Source organism: Phodopus roborovskii, unplaced genomic scaffold (genome assembly GCF_943737965.1).
Source record: "Phodopus roborovskii unplaced genomic scaffold, PHOROB, whole genome shotgun sequence".
NCBI lineage: Eukaryota > Metazoa > Chordata > Mammalia > Rodentia > Cricetidae > Phodopus > Phodopus roborovskii.
Window position 1 is genome coordinate 1,607,632 of NW_026126558.1, and position 22,547 is coordinate 1,630,178.

Here is a 22,547-nt window from a genome sequence, read left to right on the forward strand (position 1 = left end):
GGACCTTAAGAAGGGGGAGACAATTATATCTCCCCAAGGAAAGAATTTTAACAATAATTTCCCAGCATTCTCTGAGAATAAGGGCATGAGATAGATAACAGCCAGTAGTAGCACGGACTCCAGAGCTGGAGAGATGTCGCAGTGGGTATTTTTCTTATAATGGAGGCATTTAGACCTGAGTTTGGATCCCCAGGATCTATGTATATACCTTCATTGCCCACCTGTAAACCTAGCAATGGATAAATGGGTCAGTAGGATCCTTGGGATTTATGGGCAGGCATTTTAGCACTTAAACCCAAAAGATATTCTATCACAAAAAATGAAAGTGGACAGCAATTGAAGAAAATACCTGATATCAGATTCTGGGCTCCACAATGTGCACACCCGCACACACAAACACATACACAGGTGTGCCATGTGCACACATATAAAATACAAAAGCAAAGAAAAGACTCTGGAGCCAGAGTTTTGGGTTTTCCCACCTTGCTTGCTCTATAATATGAAGTTCTGTGACTACAGAGAACTGGTTAACTGCTTCTTTAGCCTTCCTCATGGGTTTACTAACAGGGCTGTGGGAAATGGATATCACAATAGCCACTCAGTAAATATTAACTATTTATACCATTGCTATTTTTGTTTTCCATTACATAGAAATTGATGATTGAGACTGAAGGGCCTTAGCAAGCTGACTTAGCTCCCCCCACCCTCTTCTTCTGCTGAGAATGTTGAGGAGATGGCTATAATGATGTGATGTCACTGAGGACAGAAATATAGGGACAGACATCCATTTACACAGCAGCATTCTGAGCAGCAGAGTGCAAAGAGACAGATGAACTGTTAACAAAAGACTGAGCACATGCTATGGAACACTACTCTGACTTGAAAGGAGGGAAATTCTGACACACAGTAAATATAGATAAAATCCTGGGACATCATACCACATGACATCAACCAGGGGGGAAGAGATAAAAGCTGGATGCTGTCCTGTGAGGAATTTAGAGAGTCAGATTCACAAAGCAGGTAGGAGAGGAGAGCACTCAGAAGCCATATTTTAATAGGTTTAGAATGCCATTGTGCAGGATAATGGAGCTCTGGGTATGGAAGGTGCCCACTGCACTGTACACCAAAATGGTCAGGCTAGTAGACATTACACTCTACATATGTTACTGCAATTAAAAACTAATAGAATATGGGCTTAGAATACAGCTCAATTGGTAGAGTGTTTTCCTAGTATATAGGAAGCTCAGTTCCTTACCCAGCATTGCATATAACAAGGCATAGTGAAGCTTATCCATAATCCCAGCACTTGAGCAGTAAAGGCAGGAGGATCAGAAGTTCAAGGTCCTCATGAGCTACATAGCAAATCCTTGCCTACTCTGTACTAGAGGAGACCCTGTCTTAAAAAAAAATCAAATAACATCAATAACAAAATTATAGTAGTAAAATATGTATTAGAGATTATTGAATAAAAAGGGGTCTAGACAACCAATCTCTCCCCTGGGCTTGTTCAAAGTGGTTACCTGGGTCTATGCTGCAGCCACAGAAATGCTGTCTTGAAGAAAGAAGATGAGGCATGTTCTGTTTCACACATGACTCAACAGGGACAGCCCTTCTGGACAACCTCTGCACACCATTCTATCTTCAGGTCACACCACCTTGCAGGTGGCACCTAAAATTCTTGACAACTAATTTCTCCATAAAAAGCCAGTGTTGCCATGGCCTGACAAAGGCTTTTAGTGTAAGACATAGAAATGCCTTTCACTTTCTCTTCATTGTTCCTGTCCTGGTTTGTGTCTTCTCTGGTTAGTGAGGGAGAGGGAGCACACCCATCCTTCTGTGCTTTTTCCACAGTTATTTGCTGTCCATCACCCATGTGGCTGGAAGGATGGAGAATGCTTCTCCATGAAGAAAGTCCTTTCTATACTTACTTGTGCTACACAGGTGCTGCTTACAGACACATTACTTCTTATGGGACTTAAACTTACAGAATGCTGAGCTGGAGAGATGGATTGCTGACTAAGAATGCTCACTGCTCTTCCAGAAGACCTGAGTTCAGTTCTCACCAGATCCCACCTGTAATCCCAACCCCAGAGAATCAGATGCTCCCTTGCCCCCCTTTTTTCATTTGACATAAATGACCCCCCACACACATGTGAATAAAAATAAAAATGAAATCTTAAAATTCAATCTAAAATAATTATAAAAGTTTTCCTCTTACAATAAACAATATGGCTAAAAGTGTTTTGTTTTTGGTTTTTTTTCTTTTCTTTTCTTTTGTGGGAGGGGGTCTACATAGGAAGGAAAAGGACTCTGGAAGTAAAAGATATTGAGATCACAGGTGAAGCCACAGTAGACGGTAGTATGTTATAAAAAAAAAGTTTCATATAAATAAGCTCGTATAAGTGGACTGGGGATATAGGTCTGTTGACAGAGTGCCTGCCTGGCATGTACAAAGCCTGGAGTTTGATCCCAACCACTGCAAAAGAGGAAGTGGGAGAGAGGGAAAGAGATAGGTAGAAAGGGTGAGGGGAGGGGGAAGGAGGAGGGCGGAGGGAGAAACAGAAAGCAAATAAATAGAGCGGGTGCCCTTTCTCCTTGTATAATTACAACTACCAGGAGAGTTGGCAGGCACTGATTTTGACTCTCATCTTACAAGGCAACATATGGATGATACTGGCTCACAACACATGATAAAAAGAAACCCAGTAAGCATGTAAGAACTCCTCTCCCTGCTCAGGTAAGGCACAAACATGGTCAGCAAGATGCACTACTAATTTGCTGTTTCTGCAAGTTGTACTTTGGGAATACTTTACTTAAAAAACAACCTGGCTACTGCTGCTATTCCTGGGATGATGGGCCTGAGATCCTGTCTTGCAAAGTGAATTAGGAATATAGTAACAGTAGCAATGGCCAGCATTTACCTCCAACTAGAAACAGGGCCTGGCTTCTGATTCAGAACCATCTTTGTGGCAGGAAGCACTGGCTGTCATGCTTCATGACTGGGAATGCAATGCCCAGGGACTGGTGTGCAAAGCTAAATACTGATGTGGGATTCTACCATGCACCTATCTTCCAGGACTGCTGCGTATCTAGCATGACCAGAGGGCATCAAAGGACGATGTCTACAATGCTTTGAGAAATTTACTTTGGCAACTGTGTGCTACATACACAGTAGGCAGTGAAGTTGAGTGCATTTATTACTAAGGGCGATGATACAAACACTGGAATCCCACTGAGGCAAACACTCTATTCGGTTCTTCAGTCATTTTCTGAAACTAGACAGACTTGCTAGTCCAGGCTAGACCTTTCTGCTCTAAGTTTTAGACCCTTTCACAAAGCCACTGGGGTGGAGCCCAGCAGTACCTGACACAGATCGGTAATGATCTACACTCAATCCCCGAAGACAAAGCCTGACCTAGGAGAGAGTTGGCACTGCTCTAAATGTCGCTGAAAGTGTGAAACCTATGGTTGTATCTCACAATTATTTAAGGTCATGCATGAATGCTAGGCTGAGGGTCTGGGGAAAAAAAAAAAAAAAAAAAACATTTGCCTGCTCCCATTGGAGGAGCTGGGGGGGGGGAGTAGGGGGCTGGATTTTATGTGGACTCATCTATTTACTGCATTAATGCATGGCTGGCAAGAGGTGGTGGGAGGAGAGGAGCTTGGATGTAGTGAAGGATAGAAGGCATTTCCCTTAGCAGCAGTCTCCTGTGTGCAGCACTAGGGTTTCATAGCAGGAACTTGGGGACAGTTCTGCCTTAGGCCACACCAACTTCCTTCAGCAGGAACGAGCTACACCAGGACTGACCACAGAGGAGCAGTAAAAGTTAATCTTTAACGGGCACTCATCAGGAAGTGCTGATGGTACAGGGCTGACTGGGTTCCCTGTTCATTTGCTAGCCCACACCACCTGGGGAACCAGTGCTGAAGCAAGCCTAACCAGAGAGTGATCATCCTTTCTTCAGTGTGGCCAGGACAGCTCGGTGGCAGCCCGGTGTGCCTGCATACATGGCAGCCTCTACTTAGCTACTGTACTCAATGTCCAGGAACTGCTGTGATGTTCCAGGGAAAGCATCACAGAACTTGTAGGGTTGGGGAGGTGCCTCTGCTGGCAAAGGGCTGGCTTTCCAAGCAGGAACACAGCCCTGAGGCTGATCCTCAGCACTGAAGAGAACCAGGTATGTTGACTGGCACACATCCAGAATCCCAGGACTCTCCCAGAAGTTCGAAGTCTTAGGCTACATAATGAGTTTGAGGCCAGCTGGGCTACAGGAGACCCTCCTCAAACTAACATACACCTCAAACAAACAACAGCAGGACAACTCCAGTCCTCTCAGCACCTGTGACAGGGTTTCTTATAAAGAACTGTGTCCGAATCAACCCTCTGAAAGAGATTGATGACAATGTCTTTCAGGTAAAGGACTTTGGGGTATGGAGTTCAGGGGTAGATTGTATGCCAACAGGTGCAAGGCCATCCCAGAACTGAGCCTTTTTTTTGTTTTTGTTTTGCTTTTTATTTTTAGGGAAAAAAAAAAGTGAAATTCATGAGGTTTAAAAGTTTACTTTGAGATGTGGTTCACATCCATTACAAGAATAGAAATTGCTATGAGTTTGTTGCATAAAAAGACAGTGGCTGGAGACAGACCCATGACCAGACCTCTCACATGCTGGGGGGGGGGGGATTCTCCAGCACCAAGCCGCAGCTCTGGACCCCGAAGGCCAGGATTGAAGATCCCAGACAGAACCAAGGTGGAAGATGAGTTGCTGAGCCCTGCGCCTTATTCAGGGGCAGGGCCTGAGAGGAGCCCCACAGTCTCTTGCACAGTCAGCACCAGTTGGGCAGACAGAGACAGCCAAGGTAGAATTAGCCCTGGAGGGAGGAGTGCAGGCAGGTTCTGAGGAGGCAGGGATGGGTGCACACTTGCTTTAATAGCAGAGTGAAGAACGGCTGAGGTGGAGCATGCTCTGAGGGACAAGAAGGCTCATGTAAGGGATGGAGGATAGCTCATGGGAGCAGAAGTGTGACTGCAGCCAGAGAACTGTGGGAGGAAAACGAGCAACACTGCTCGCCAGCAGTGTTGGTGAGGGGACTCTGCCATCACAAGAAGTACCGTCACTTAGGAGAGGAGGTATGTACAGGTGGCCCTGTTTGATTCAGTAACAAAATCCTTCAGGTTAATTCTGAAGGATGGGCTGGGGAAATGGAACCAAACAGCATAGTGCTTGACTGACAAGCAGGAAGCCTTGGATCCTATCACAGGGACTAAAACAAAGGAAATGGGGGGGGGGGAGCTAAGTAATTTGGAGGTAATAAAAGAACCAGGGAAGCACCAAAAGAATAGTACAAAAACCAGGCAGAAATGGAAACTGAACTGTCAGGACCAAAGGGCACAAACTTATCTCAGAGTTAGTAACAGGAATATGTGCCTCTGGCAGTACACCCGATAGCAGTGTGTGGCACTGGAGTGGATTTCATAACAGTTGTGGCCCAAGCACAGGTCTGGCAGCATGGTCCCCAAAGGAGACAAGAAGGCTGGCCAGCTTAGTTACCTGGCTCAGAGATTTAGCCCCAGGGTAGAACACCGGATTTCAGTGTAGCATTACCCTCACTTCACAGTGTGAGTTAGCAAGTCAGGTCACTTCGCTGAACCTGGGTGTTGTTAGTCTCTTTTGTCCATAAAATACAGCTAAAAATAGCAGCCTCTAGGTTTTGGTAAGGATTAAATGGATTAGGGAAAGTAATGGTTTCAGCAGATGTGCACCAGCTTCAACATGCAACAATGACCGCTAAATGCCAACTATAGCACTTTCCCCGTAAAGAAGTCATGGCCTGCACTTGCACAAAGCCAGAAATGGGGGTCCTAGAGTGATGATGACAACAGACAGTCCCGTGATGACTGGAATACAGCAAAGATGGGTATCTACAGTCAACTCAGGCCACTTCAACCTTCTGCTGGTATGTAAATCCAGAATCTGAAATTGTCTTTCTTTAGATATAAGGTCTCCAAGGGGGTTCATGATGACTTTGAACGTCTCATCTTTCTGCCTTCACCCACCTGGTAATGAGTCCACAAGTGTACCACCATGCTCAATCTATGCAGTGTGGGTCCATTAAGGGACATCCCCACGTCCTCTTAGTTTTCTTTTTCAAAGACTGAAAATTGTTTCATAAGGAGAGATAGAGAGCCTAGGGGTGGGGAGTGGTTAATTACAATATAAGCATTATAAATATTATAGAAAGAGAGACTAAGGAGGTGTGGCTGTCATCACCCTGTCAAACCACACCTCATTTAGGAGTGCTAAAAGATTCTGGGCTGCAGGAGGGGGCTAATTCCCAGCTGAGTCCACACAACAGCAGCATGTGTATTCCAGGTTGGCCTGCAGGAGAATGAGACAGCTCCAGAGCACCCCCTGTGGTTGAGGCATGTGTGCCTGCACAAGTGAAATACCACCCAGAAGGGAAGAGGCCCAATGCCAATGCAGTCCTCAATGGTTGCTCATACCCTTTGAGCTAGGGTTCTTTAAAAGAAGGATCCTATTTGATCTTCTGAATTCTGATGCTTTCAATCTTAGAAAGACCCTCATACAGCAAATGCACCATTAATACCACACTGGAATCGATCAAATCAACAGCATATGACCCTCAGACCGGGGGAGCTGAGAACGGCCCAAGCAGGAATGAGCGTGCCTAGGATATCTTCTGTAAAGGCTGCTATACTGGAGAACACATACACCATTAGGGTTACTGATAGCAGAGTCATGAGATAGGTCTACAGGGCATGGGAAGAGCCCTCTGTACAATGTCTGTTCAGTGCTAGGATGCACATGTGCAAGGACGCGACGGCCAGTGGCAACCTCTTTCAAAATGGGACAACAGCATTGCCACAAAGTGCACAGTTCCGACATACATACATACATACATACATACATACATACATACATGCATGCATGCAGGCAGGCAGGCAGGCAGGCACGCAGGCAGGCAGGCAGGCAGGCAGGCAGGCAGGGGTGTCCCCCTTGCCTATCTACTGCTTCTGAAACAGATCTCATTTGCTCAACACTTGTTGCCACTGTCGGGATTTAAAAGAATCATGTGGTGAGGGAGAAGGGGTCTCTAGGAGGCTGCTAGGAAACACTGACCAGGGAGACATGGCAGAACGGAATTCTGGGAGGACAGTCAAAGAAAAGGTCTCCCAAAGCCATCATCCCATGTGCAAGGAGTACCTAGTAACATAGGCCAGGGGTACAGTAGGGAGAGCCATCCCTCCCATCTGTGACATGCACTGGGATTCTGGCATCAGTGACTCTGTAGTTCTGCCAGGTCATGCTTCTGTAATGATCCTGCGCAGAAGGCTACCCTTTTATGGCTTAGGGTATAAAAGTCCACTTAGAGTTAATGATCCAGGAACCAGGGCTGTTTATAATGGCTTCTGAGCCAATGTTTGATGGTTCCTCTGAGGTGATGTTATGGCCAGGCACTCTGAACAGTCCCAGTGAGCCAGGTAGAGCTGTCCTGAAAGTTGTAGAAGAGGCCTTAGGTGGAAGTCAAGGAACAGGCTATTCACACTTGGCTTCTGTTGAATTCCACAGTGCTGACGGTGCACCAGTCCACCAAGGATACAGTGCCATTGTCAAGTTTAACCCAAGGAAGCAGATAAATGGTGATAGGCAAACGCCAGTGAAAAGGAGAAAAGATACATAACAGGAAGTGTGGCAGGAAGAGCCCATGTAGCAGAGTGCGATTTGCAGTTCGGAATTCACCAACCAGAATAGTAAAAATACCACAGGTTCATACTCCATATGCCGTATGGAGTGTGTATGCACGTGCCTCTCTCTCTCTCTCTCTCTCTGTGTGTGTGTGTGTGTGTGTGTGTGTGTGTGTGTGTGTACAGGTTTTAGTGTCTAGGTGATGTCAGAGAAGATGAAGCAAGCAGCAGATAACAGCAGTCAGGGAAGCTGAGAAGTAAAGGAAGCCAGCATCACAGGCAATGCCTCTGGGACCATGACTAAGGTTTTCACTTGGAATTGGGTGATATAGGAAGCCATGCAAGGGTGCTGCATAGAGTAGGACACACTACAGCTCGGGCTTCCAGCTGCAAGGGCATACTGGACAGATGTTGTAGAAACCAGAAAGGGCACAGGCTGCAGGCATGGGCCAAATGATCACAAACACTCAAGTCCTCTCCTTCCAAACTCCAGTCAACTCTAGAGGTTGCCCCATAGACACCTCCCAAACTCCATTTCAGACTCTGGTCACGGACAGGCTGTCATTTGAGGCCATAGTGGTTCCAGCGCAGGCAATGAATTGTCAGGGTAATAGATGGGGGCTGGAACAGACCAAAGGGTCTTTGGCACATTCACAAGCTCAGTGTTTGATGTAAGATTGCTGTCACGGGTTGTTCTAAGGTTTTGGAGCTAATCAAGTGAAAAAAAGAGCCACTGTTAGGAATGGGAGAGGGAGATACACAGCTTTGGGGGCAAACAGGGGATCTTGCAGCCACCAGCACACATCCAAATAAGAATGTCAAAGAGGGCACCACCCAACCAGAGCTCACAGGAGATGCCCCAACTAGAGGTACAAACTTGGGAGTCCTCTGCCTAGCCTGAAAACCCAGAGGCTCTGTTCCAGAAATTCTAGTTCTGTGCTACTGAAAAGAAAGAAAGGAAGGAAGAAAACAGTATAGAGAAGGGGAGAAAGGATGGGTCCTGAAGAAGACCAGAATTAGAGGGCAGGATGACATGGGATTAGGAAGAAAAGCAAGCAGAGTGGGCAGAAAGCAGCTGGGACCAGCACAGGCTGGGGAGAGGGAAAGCAGAGTGAAGAATGTAGGCGGGTTTTGCAGAACAGGGTTGGACAGAGACTTAGTAAAAGGGTTCAATGGAAAATGGGAGGGGTTCAGAATGTGGCTCATTTCGGAGAATGTTTGTCTGACATTCACAAGGCTGTGGGCTCCATCCCCAGCACCACATAAACAGGGCATGGTGGCACACACCTGTCATCCCAGCACTCAAGAGGTAGAGGTAGGAAGATCAGAAATTCAAGGTCATCCTTGGCTACACAGGAAGCTGGAGTCTATCCTGGGCTACGTAAGACTGGGAGTGGAGTGTGAGAAAACAGAGACAGCAGTGTTTGCTGTGAGGAGAAGCAAGGAGTTGGAAAGAGGGTTACAGCTGATGGATTTTTCTCCATCATGGAGGATATTGGTACAGTGCAGGGCAATGTGGATGATCAGGAAAGGGAGATGCAGGACAAAGGAGAAAGAACTGTTAGCACCAGAGCCCAGAGCAGCTCCAGAATTCTCACCACCACGGAAAGTATGGGCCACTAAAGGACCCCAAAACAAAACAAAACACAAGTGAAGGCCAAGAGCAGGTCTTAGGGCTATTTAAGCATGATGGGAAATTCAACCTTTTGTTTCTAAACAAACATCAGAAGAAATCCATACACTGTTCAGTTGTACAGGATCTCTGGCTTCTAGATACTTCCTTAAAAATACTTTGTGAGGACAAAACAATATACAATAATTTGTATCTTGAAAAAAACACATTTGGGAATAAAATCTACTTCATCTATTACATTGGATGGTAAAGATAAGGGCTTCTAGTGGCATGGTTAAAAGCACCACACTGATGGAGATGCCACAAAGCCTGTCTCTAGTACATCTTTCAATGGTGTGATAACATTTATTTACCCCATGTTATTAGAAAGTGAATAGTCACTAGCCTTCAATTTTCACATCAATTGCAGGAGAAAAAGATTCCATTTTCTACAAGAGTCTAGGACAGAAATTGACTTAGCATCTCAGAACTGTCAAAAAAAGTCCTTTTACAGAAAGGTTTGCTATATAGAGACTATAAAGCAGGTGTCAGCCTCCTGATGTGGACATTCTTTATTCACACTCTAGGTCTGCAGAGGACAGCAGCTGTCAGGTCTATGCCACCTCGACTCTACATGAAGGCAGTTTTTGAACCACCAGAACTGTGGGTGTTAGAGGATGTCATTTAAATGTTCTAATGAGAAGAAGGACTCCTGGAAAATACGGATCAGTACCCCAAATTTACCATTGCTAGCAGGCTAATCTAACACTTATTTTTCAGGGTTAAGAAACAGGACACCCTGTTCTGATTTGAAAGCAGCACATTGTAAGTCTTTGGGATTTACAGATTCAGAACTTATCTCAAGAAAACTTTGGGCAACTACAAAACAAGGTTATTCTCAATAAAAACAAAACAAACAAACAAAAATACAATGAAAAAAGTCTCTATCTTAGTTCATTTCAATGTGTTATTCCGTTTTATAATTGTACTTTTTTTATTTATTTATGTTTCATCTTTTTGAGACAGGGGCTCCTTTACCCAAGGCTGGCTTTGTACTCATTATATAGGCAAGGCTGACCTTAAACGTCCGCTCTTCCTGCCTGTAACTCCTGAGTCCTGAAATTACCCGTATGCACCACCATGCCTGGTTTATGTGCTAGGGATTGTACCCCCCGGGATATGTGCAAGCTAGGCAGGCACTCTCCAAACTGAGCTACACCCCAGCCCTACATGAATGTGTTTAAACTGCAGCCCTTAAATCTTTAGAGGAATGCACAGACCACCATCTAATTTCACCAATGTGAAATTGGTCTCTTTATTCCATGGGGCTATTAGGACAGTGCCCTAAAACTCCAGGCATTTCTGGGTTTTCAATGGTGAAAGACCTGCACTAGCTGCTCCTTAAGGACCAGGTGAGGGTCTTACTGGCTGAGTTGGGGGCTATACACTTCCACAGAAGCAGAGAGGTGTCAAAGCTTTGCCCATCCAAACTGATTCCAGGCCAGCCTTTACTGAAGAGCTTCTATCTCCATGCAAATATCTAATCAAGACATACAGTTCTCATAATCTCAGGAAACAGAAGCAAGTATCTGTATCCTCGAGTTCTTGGGACACTAACAATGGAGAGACAGAGACTCACAGCTCCTTACAGGGCAGCCAGCTTCACCCTAAACAGGAGACAGATGGTTCCACCACAGGGGAAGAATGCTGGGCCAGATGGCTCTTCCTAAAAACACTCCTTGCTGAGCATGCCCTTCCCCACCCCATGCTCCCCACAATGCTGTGGACAAATGGGTCTACTTTGAACCTCTAGGAGCATCTTTTTTTTTTTTTTTTTTTTTTTTTTTTATATCCCCAGTGAGGAAGTAACTGCCATTCACACCCCTCAATCCAGTCCTGTTCCCCAACCCAATCCAGGGTTCCCTCTTGTTGCCAAGCTATGTGTGAGACCAGACTGGAGCCCTTGTCACTGTACTTCATCTGGGAAGCAGTGGCTCTAACACCCAACTGGTACCTGCTTGGCCATGATTTACAAAGATACCAGGGCTACACACATCCACTAGGAAAAGAAGAGAATTAAGAAACAAAGCTAAGCAAAGCAAAACAAAACAAAACAGGTGGGGGGGGGGGGGAACACCCACATCCCTGTCTGCTGAAACAGCAATTTAAAGCCCCTAGCATGAAATCAGTATCAAGAGTTCCAAATTGACTATAAAGAAGTAACTAAATCATCCAAACTGATGGCATAAACAAAACTCGTCAACAGCCACTAAGAATTCATTGAAAGTAAATTTATTGTTTGGATTTTTTAAAAACTTCTTTGAGACACGTTTCGTGTATCCCAGGCTGGCCTCGAACTCACTATGTAGTGGAGGACGACCTTGAACTTCTGATCCTCCTGCCTCCACATCCCAGGTGCTGGGAGTACAGGCATGCACCATCACACAGTTTACAGTGTGCTGCGGATTGAGCCCAGGGCTTTGTACAGTCAAGGCAGGCACTCTAGACTGAGCCACAGCCCAGCCACCATGCTTAAAAAAAAAAAAAAAAAAAAAAAAAAAAAAAAACAATTGTGCAACTTGTGCTGCTCAAGACAGTTTGAATCTGGTATGCTGTTCATTTCTTCTCCGGCTTCAGTTTGGCCAGGCTGGATGAGAAACACGTACAGACAAGGTTAGTAAGCACAGGGAGGGAGCCACTACATCCACTTGCCATTCCCAACATGGCCATCCATACCACACCAATGAGGTTTGAGGTCTGACCCTGTGATCCTAAATGATAATTTTCTAAGAGCAAGTTTTGGCAGTGTATCTCAAACCTGGTTACCTGCTTGACCCAAGTCAAGCAATGTCACAAGTTCTGGGTGATTGTTTTAATTGTAATTAGAGGATTCAATTTTAGTAAAATTGTAGCATTAGAGATGGCTCAGTGAGTAAAGGTGTTTGCTGCCAATCCTAATGACCTAAATTACATCCCCAGGGCTCACATGAGTAGAACTGACTCTAGAATTTGTCCTCTGACTTCCACATACATGCAATTGCATGCACAACTCCCCACAACACATGCACATACAAAATAAATATATTTGAAAACTAAAGAAAGACTGAAGCGTAACTTTTGTTCTTGTTTCCCATGGCAATATGTGTTCACTGCCATAAATTTCAGCTGGGTATGGTGGTGCACACCTTGCAGGATAGGATAGGAAGTAGAGGAGGTTAGCAAGTTCAAAGCCAACCTCAGCCTCATAGCAAGATCTTGTCTTACAAAACAAACAAAGGTGCAGGAACATGGGTCAGTGCATAAAGTTCCTTCCATGTAAGCTCAGCACCCATGTAAAAAGCTAGACCTGGCTGTACAAGCCAATAATCCCAGAGCTGAGGAAGGGAAGAAATGAGGATCTTGGGGCTTCACTTCCCAGGTAGTCTGGTTGAAACAGCAAGCTTCTGATCCTAGTGACAGATCCTGTCTCAACATGAATACTGAGAAAATCATGTAGAGAAACTATTGAAGAAACTTCTGGTTCTATAGCACACACAAAGGGACTCCTCCCATACACACACACACACACACACACACACCACATTAATATAACCACCAAAACCTACTTATAGGCCCATGCAAAATGAACAAATAGACCAAAAAGTACTAACACAGAGACATGTATAGTTAGGTCATTTCTAAGATCCTTCAGTTGGGTAAAGCTGCAGTTCTCAATAGTCAAATGATAATGGGCCCAATTTTCCAACAAAGCATATCAAACTGATAAAAAGGGGAACACATCCCTTAATATTAATATCTGTAAGACAGGATTTCACTATCTAGATTGATAGTGATATCATTGTCAAGTTAGAGACCAAGGCCAAAACATGGTTTAGAGGCTGCTGTTGCTGTTGCTATCCCTCTGGGTGCACATATAATTCATTGGACAATACCTCTCTCCTGGTCCCTTCTATAGTGAAACCATTGGAACTGGCAGAGTTCTAAGGAATATTTACAGTCTGGAATCTGAGAATGCAACATTCACCTCTTCTAAACCTCAAACTTCCCCTTACATAGACACTTTATTCTCAGAATAGTTATATTAGGTGCCCTGATTGCCTGCTCGGGTCTCTCTCATACAAATCTATCTGAACTAAGGCAGATGAGCTCCAATTATGCCAGAGAAGATGCCATGTATATGAGAAACTAATACAAACAAGAGGTGCTCTCCGTTTGCTCCTGGAGTCTTTATCAATTTAAATTAGTGATTTAAAACTAGCACAAGGCAGCTAGCTTTCATAACCCACAAACTCCATAACTGGCAAACTGAAGAGGGATTTATATGACTCAAACAGTTCTTCTTGGAGCTATTTGTCAACAATTAAACTTATTTGTGGCCCTTCAGAATGAGAACTAGGAAACCACACGGCAAGGATATGAAGACCCACCATCCATTTTGCAAGTGGCTTCTTAAAACACAGTCTCTCTAATTTTTTACTCCCTTCTCAGACAGAGTCTCTCTACACAGCCCTTCTGGCTGTTCTGGAACTCACTATGTAGATGAGATTGGACTCAATCTCACAGAGATCTGCCTGCCTCTATCTGCCTCTCAAAGGCTGGAATTAAAGGCATGTGATACTATGCCTGGATCAGAGTCTCTATGTTTGACCCACATTATACTTAATCAAAAGTGGGGACTGGAGAGGTAGCTCAGTGCTGAAGAGCACTAGCTGATCCTATTCAATTTCTAACACCTACATAGCAGCTCACAACTGCCTGTAACTCCAGTTCTAGGGGATCATTAGGGTCAGGCATGCATGTCACATACATAAATAAATAAAAAAGTCTTTTCAAAAAATGTGAGGTAACATACAGGATAGGAAGTATACATGTATGCATGTGTATGTTTGTGTGTGTGTGTGTGTAAAAGACAGAGAGATAGACAGAATGGGCACAGGAGATCTATGGGCCTCCTTATTATGAAGGAAAACTTACTATTTCATTAATTAAACTGAGAACAAAAAAACTCCTGAGTGACTACATCAAGTAAAAAGCTGGACTCCTGGGCTAGGAAGATAGCTTAGTCAGGATAGTGCTCGCTTGGTACAACCATAAGTACCAGAGTTCAGATCCCCAGGACTCATGGAAAACCAGATATCATCAGGTACATCCATAGTCCCAGTGCACATATGGCAGGATAGGAGGCAGAGACAGGAGACTCCCCAAGAGCCCACATACCAGATGGCTGGGAATATGCAGTGGTGAGTGACAGGAGACTCTGCCTCGAGCAAGAAAGTTGAGGACTGACACTCCAGATTGTCCTCTGATCTCCATGTGAACCAAACTCCCACCAAACTAGACTCCCAACCTTCAATGTCCCTACCCTCTTAGCCTTTCCTTTTTGTTAGCTAAACAACATAGCAGAAAGAACACTACACAGAGACCGGATGCTGCACTGTGCTTGGGTCCTGCATTGGCTACCATTTATAAACCTGGGAACCTGTGTAAACTTCAGAAAGAAAAGCATATACATACATTCTGACCTGTTGTGTAGGTAATGGCATCACATCCTTGTCTCACGAAGGAAGAAACTCATTTTGAGATTTTACTACATTCAACATGCAGTTTAAAGGGTACAAGGGGTACAGAATACCAAAGAGCTAGAGTGCCTTCAATCATCAATCCATCATGCACAGAAAGCTACTGAAAATGCTTCAAAACTTGGAATTGGACAGAGGGCTCTGTGGCTGACAGCACTTATTACTCTTGCAGGGGACCTGGAGTTCAATTCCAGTACCCACATGGTGGCTCAGAACTTTCCATAACTCCAGTTTCCGAGGATCCAGGATCCCTCTTCTGACCTCCATGGGTTCCCAGGTACACACATGGTGCATGTACATACATGCAGATAAAACATAATACATAAAATGAATCTTTAAAAGAAGTCAACAAAATGTTTGAAAACTCTAAGGCTCCACAACTTCTAATATGAGAAGGAAGACAAGAAGAAACATGAGAGCATGTGCGTGTGTGTGCGTGCATGCATGCGAACACACACACACACACACACACACACACAATCTGTTTTAAGATTATGCAGTAGTGAAGCAGTAGTATAGATTTAAAACTCATCCATGTTCCAGGCAGAAAAGATGCTGAAATCCTACCCCGACACATTTGTATTCCACCATGTGGAGTAATAACAACTCTGGTGAGATTCCTTGGCCTCCCTAGTACACCCTCCCAAGATGGTTGATTAGAGTTGTGTGATATGGCTGCCTACAATCCAGGTAAGACATTGCAAGAGCCTGGAGCTCACAGCATGCAATCATCTCAGAAGCAGGGATCATAGTATACATTAAAATAATAAGTGATGAACTTTGAGCATTCATTACCTTTGATTTTTTAAATATAATTTGTTTTTAATAAAGACTGTACTTAACAACAGCCTTGCAGAGTGTCTGCAAGCTGGGCAATGTGGACTAACTCCATAAGCAGGCAATTACAAGTGCCCATGAAAGCTGATGTGCCTGGAACAATCTTTTTAAACACTGAGAGAATGTGAATTCAACTTCACAAAACAAAATGAAAAACCTTTATAGTGTCAGCATGTGAGATTTTGAATTCCAAATGGGCCAACTTCTTTGTCACAAAGCTGGCTCTCACGTCAAGCAAGCCTATGGGTTCAGAGGAGATGACACATCACACAGTGCTTGCTAGGGTGCTCAGCATAGAGAGCTACTACTCAAGGGCTGCATCCCCCTTCACTGACCCACAGTAGAAAGCCCCATCACTGGAGTGGCAAGCTGTAGACAAAGGATATATCATTCCTTCAAGCTGGAACTTCATCTGTTATATTTCCCATTAAGAACAGAGACCTTGGCTGGAAAGATGGCTCATCAGTTAAGAGCACTGGCTGCTCCTTCCAGAGGTTCTGAGTTCAATTTTCAGCAACCACATGGCAATTCACAACCATCCAGACTGGGATCAGATGTCCTCTTCTGGCATAAAGGTGTACATTTAGATAGAGCACTCATTTACCCTGACTGAATGAACAGATAGCTAGGTAGATGGATAGATAGATAGATAGATAGATAGATAGATAGATAGATAGATAGATAGATAGATAGATAGATAGATGAAAGATAGATTGGATCTATTGGGTGAATGTTGATGATGAAGCAACATGAAAGGCTGTTGTTTGCTTTCAGGGGAGAGTTGTAGGCCACACGCCTAGGGTGGGTCTCCTCCACCTGTTCCTGTTTCACTGAGAAAGACCACAGCGCAGATTCCCCAAGAGGTTACTGATAGGTGGCAGTCTCATTACTGTGTATTGTGTGGGTGCCAGATCATGTGCTGCCACTTGGCAAAAGTGGAATGAACCCCATGCTTCCTGCAGTGTCACAGAAGCTGGAATCTAGTAGCAGTTAGAACAATTTCATCCTATAAATATGTATGGGCATGCAATATGCAATATAATGAAGAGAGATCATCAGGGAGAAAGCACAGTCAGAAAGAGCATCACATTAACCAGAAAAACTCACATGAAAAACTATGAAGATGCCAAGGTCTGGGCGTAAAAAGCAAACACACGGTTTTCTATGTATTAAAGCTGAGCCCACGGATCAGCCAACATATGAGTCAAAGGGAGTATACATTTTCATTCTTCCCCAGGTTTGACCCAACTCATACATTTTAGAATTAAAAGCTAATTAAAGGGAAGGGACTCACAATGCAGGATAACTAACTAACTACATTTCGAAAAGTCAGAAGCTGAGTGCATAGTTTATTTTCAATTTTAAACATTGCATTGCTGCATGCGACACTTCATCCGTGAGGCACTCATCACCTCCATTTTTAACAATAGATACCTGGACCTTATAAATAATTTCACCTAAGATGAACATTGAAGGGGATTTTGGTGCAACTTCTAAACAATTTGGTTTCTTTATTATAGCAGCCATTTGTAAGCAATGATATGCTAAGTAACACTAGAGTATAATTTAGGGACAAAACCAACTGTCAAGAAACAGCCAGAGACTACATCTAATGAAATCTTTACAGACTGAAGTAATAAGTATTAAATTAATCAACATAGCTTAATTGAAGCTCTATCTGTAACATTTTTATTAGACTTGTTATTAATGAGCCTTTAAATGCTACAACTAACTTGAGGTCTGTGTTAAATTTAAATAATGAACCATTGTTCCCACACAAAAAGAACAAACACTTAAATAGGCCTTTTTCTCTGTGGGCCTTTTGCAGGCAGAGGGAAGAAGAAAGAGTCCCTGCTTCCTCCCCACTGTTGTGTGGTTGGCAAGATACCACAATGAAGGCTGCTAAAATAGCTCAAAATAACCACCGTGGAATCGTTGAGAAAATGAAAATGCAGCAGCTAAGACTGGAAAGGGGATAAGGATTTAGGTTCACCTCAGAGAGGTGCTTCCTGTCAACCTCAGTCACCTACAGCCATGTGCCACACATATGAAAGTATACACTGAGTAGCAGGCTGGAGCAGCTGGGCCTCGGTCACGGTGCCCTGGGATATTTGCACAGCACATCACCTGAGCACATCCCATCACTGAGCAGCTCCAGCCTCTGCTTGGGACTGCTCCTGTCTGTCTTCAAATACTTACCTGAACATGTCTCCCAAGCCTTTCAACATTCCCTTCTTCGCTTTCAACTTATCCTTCTCCTTCTCTCGGTCTTTTTTCTTTTCTTTTCCAGTTTTGTCCTTTTTCCTATCAATCTTGTCCCTCTTCTCTGGGTTTCCATTCATTTGTCTCTCCAGAGAGTAGGAAGGCTGATCGCTGGATGTGGACACAGACTCCCTTCCTGACCTCGAGCTTTCTTCTGTGTCTTCTTCCACTTGAAAGAGGGGGAAAGGGAAGACAGGGAATAGAGTGAGCCACAGCAACAAAATAAGGACACTGAATGGCACATGGGACCCCAATCTCCCAAAGTTTCTATAGCATAAGGGATTCCTATTGACTGGGACTACATGCAGAATCAGAAGGGACACACGATATGGTGATTTGGCTGCACAGGCAATCCCACAGGAAGATGGACACCAGGACAAGGGAGAATAGCTTCCTGACGGGGCATACAAACATAGTATTTACATTGCTACAGAGTCTGCATGGGTAGGCAGGGACCCACAGACCTAGCAGTACAAAGTCTAAAGCAAATCAGCAAAATTCCTCCTCTGTGTTTTGCCCCCCTTAGTTAAAGATCCTGAAGACACCACTGTACCCTGTCTTTAATCTGCTAAACAACACTACTCACTAGCAACAATCATGTCAGCATGAACTTCCAGCACCAAGCCTCCAGATACACTCATATGTGGTTCCTGGAGATAAGAGGTCCTCAGGCTCTCCTTGTGTGGTTACTGTGGAAGGCTAGCACCACATACATGTAAATGCTTCACTGCATAGTGGATGCAATAATCGTCCACATTCATTGTATGTGTGTGTGTGTGTGTGTGTGTGTGTGTAGTTTATGTCTGTGTTCACATGAGTATGCATGTATTTAGGTGTGGGTATATGTGTATGGGTGAAGAGCCCAAAGGTCAACTTCAGGTGTTGTTCCTCAGACACTGACCATTTGTATTTTGAGATCCTGGCTGTTACTGGCCTGGGGTTTGTTAAGTGGACTAGATGAATATCCAGCTATTCCCACAGACTCCTCCTGCCTGTTTCTATAGGGCTGAGGTCACACAGGCACATCACTACACACACCTCTTTATGTTGGTGCTTCTATGGCAAGCACTTTAGCAATGGGGTTATCTGCTCAGTGTTGTTCCACAGCTGTAGAGGTGGATGATCCATGAGAACCAGTGAGTCAGTAACTCACTCCTAGCTTTCCTGATGATCTTACTGATAACAATATGCCCTTCCTTGAACCTAAGTACTCATGGTCCTGGATACAGCCATACACTCAGCATTTTGTATTTTAAGGAATGACAAGTAACTGACATGGATTTTTTTTTCTACTCAAAGAACTTACTTTGGCTGTTAGGAGAGATACAGATACCTGAAAATAGTAACTATTAGAAATCAGTTCTGAGATCCAGCCATAAATCTGTCTTCCAAATACACACAATAAAGATTAGGCAGGCTTCAAGTCACTCTTGAATCCTAAGGCAATTTCTTTCCATCTTTCAACAGAGATAGATCCATGTTCATGGACATACAGCAATATGGTGCAACATATGACAACTAAGCTTCTTCTAAATGTTTTGGCCTGCAGATCAGATCAATAGCCTTAGCTCTCTATCAGCCATGGGACACCAGGCTGAAGACCACCAGGCTGAAGACACCAGGCTGAAGAGTTGAAGACCACAGATGACATCCTAGATTTCATCCAGGCATCTCAAATTTCTGCTATTAGTTAAATATATATACTATGAAATGATGGCATGGCCAAGCACTACCATTTTGTATTGTCTTTTAGATGTTATTTGTAGAGTAGAAGGAGAAAAGGCAAAATGAAAAATCTTTTTTATACAATAAACACCTTAAGACAGGAGTCTATGTATTTCTTCTCTCAGGATCACTCTCTAGACACAACCAAAGCCTCAACACAGGAGCTAGAGAGACGGCTGGGTGGATAAGATTCTGAGCTGTTCTTCCAGAGGACCCGAGTTGGATGCTAGCACCACATTGGTTGGCTCACAACCACCGGAACTCTAGCTCCAGGGGGAACCAGTGCTTCTGTTCTACAAGGACACCTCCACACATGTGCTCATGCCCATATGCATAATTTAAAAATAATAGACTTATTCACAACCACCTGACCTAACTCTAGCTCCAGGGGATCTGAAGCTCCTTTCTGGACTTGGTGGGCACCTTCAACTACATGTGCACATACCTACATTTTGACAGGCATATACATTCATAGTGTTTCTTAAAAGCTATGTTAGCTACATAGTATCTGAGGCTGCCCTTAGATACAAATAAACCAAACCTAACAAAAAGAAGCCCCAGAAAATGTGCTTCTTTTCCCTCTGTGAATATACAGACATTAACTGAGGAAGTTGTTTAGGAGCCAGTTAGCATTTTCAGGTAGACACGGAATCTGTAGCCTTATACACAATGATGAACCAAGGCTGTGATTTTTGTGAAATGTACAAAGAACAAAAATTCTGGACACTTGCTGCTGTGGAACAAACTTTGTACTCTGTAAGTATGTATACTCTCATTGGTTAATAAAACAAGGAGAGATTAGGTGGGAGAGCCAAACTAAGAAGACACTAGGGACAGGCCCTTGGGAGTGGCAAGCAGATGCAGAGATGAATGTGCCATGTTGAAGCAAAGTACCACCATGTGGCAGAGGGTAGATAAGAAATATGAATTAATTTAAAATGTAACAGTTAACTAGTAACAAGCCTGAGCTACCAGCCGAATATTTATAATTAATAATATGTCTCTGAATGGTTATTTGGAGCAGCTTTTGGGGCATAGAAAAGTCCACCCACAAGTTGGCCTTGAGCTTACTGAACACATGTCACTTCAGGTGAGAGTAATCTAAAAGAATGCAAGCACAGCTTTTAGCAGAGATCAGGATCCTGCCTCAAACCTCTGAACATGGCAATGTCCTACCCATACAGACCATTGCTTCAACAATTTGGGAAACGGGTGTTGTCCCAAATTTGTGATAACTGACCAAATTACCAGGAAATAATTTTCAGGAATTTCAAAACCTAAGTATACTAGAATACTGTAATGGGCTGAATGGAAGCTAGTGGATATTTCTGTGAGTCCTGCTTAGGAACAAACTGTTATTAAAACTTCCATCTCTAATACTATCCATGTAAGCCTGTAATACATGTAATACATGTAAGCCTGTCTCCCATCCTCTTCACTCCTGACATGAAGATGGCAAGCAGACAGCAGCTACAAAACAATGCCTATGGAAATGAAAGATACTGGCCTGAACACTGCCTTCCAGACCACACCCGAATCTAGCATCTGAGCACAATTCCTCTGCCTTCAGGGAAAAAAAAAAAGCCTGCTCATAAAATGCTATGGCATAGATACCCACTATACCTGAATTAGTTCTATCTGGTTTCAGGTATATTCTTATGCTATTGGCATATGAACTATGTATATCATCTAATAGACTTTACAACCCTCTATAATGCCTGAAACAAAAAGAAAACTCAATAAATGTAAATGATTTAGTCTTCCACAGCAACCATTATCATAAATCATGAATGGAGTATGAGTAGCAATACAGTGGGTTTTCTGCCTAATAGTTTTGGCAGGACTTCAGGGGGCATATGTCTTCTCTTGGCTCCATCACAGAATAAACTTGGTGCCTTCACAACTCACTATATGCTGAAGTAATGTTTGTGCCAATTCTTTCCATATTCAGAATGACTTCCCTATGTATGTAATACAACTTATTTCCTAAATTGGATGAAACAGAAAGTATTAAATGATTTATTAACTTTGCTTTTGTAATCTCATTTTATAAAATGAAAACTTCTAGCTCACTTTGGTGCCCCAAGCAAATGCATTGTTTAAATGATCCTCACACATCTGAGGACTCTTGACTCTTATTCTACACATTCAGATTTTAGGTAATACCTCATCACAGAAAAGCTGCTGGGGGCATGATGATATAACCAATATCTTTGAATGCCAACTAATTAAAAATATTTAGCAATATGGAATTTCATATGTACAAACATAAGATGTTCTTTTATGGAGTCACATTATATACACTTAAACTCAGAACAAAAAGAATTTCTCACTATACCCTGCTTCTACATGAAAACACAGGAAAAAAAAAAAGCTCAAATAAATTGGTTACATGTATTTAACTTGTGAAAAAGTTTAGGGATAGATATATTATTAGATGGTAAGATTAAAAGCTATACCTGTATATTTAGGACTTTATATAAAGTAAAGACTATGAAATATTTTATTCCCTTAAGGTAAGAAAATGCAAAATACTCATGTGAACAATAATGCTACTGAGAAAATACAGGCAATGCCTCAGCAGCAAATGACTTGCTCTGTTCTGCTCCTATAATAAGCTCCAGTATAGAACTAATCATAAATTTATATTGAGATAATGCACCATTTTAAATGCAGCGTAGATGTTCTTATTTTCCACTTTGATCCTGCTCATCTTCATAGACCTTTACAGGCAGCCTATACAAAGGGAGATGCTATCTCCTTCTGAACAAACAGTTCAGAACCACAGTTGTTTTTCTGAATGTACTCCTGGCACCGAACTCCTGA

The 22,547-nt window shown here is 43.3% G+C and overlaps 1 protein-coding gene across 1 annotated transcript in view; it reads right to left on the bottom strand.

The window, feature by feature from the left end:
• Pard3 (par-3 family cell polarity regulator) overlaps positions 1–22,547 on the bottom strand; it is a 535,997-nt gene that overhangs the window by 159,490 nt on the left and 353,960 nt on the right. The window contains exon 20 of the mRNA XM_051201603.1: positions 17,934–18,165. Coding sequence (XP_051057560.1) covers positions 17,934–18,165 — 232 coding nt within the window. The remainder of the gene's footprint in view (positions 1–17,933; positions 18,166–22,547) is intronic.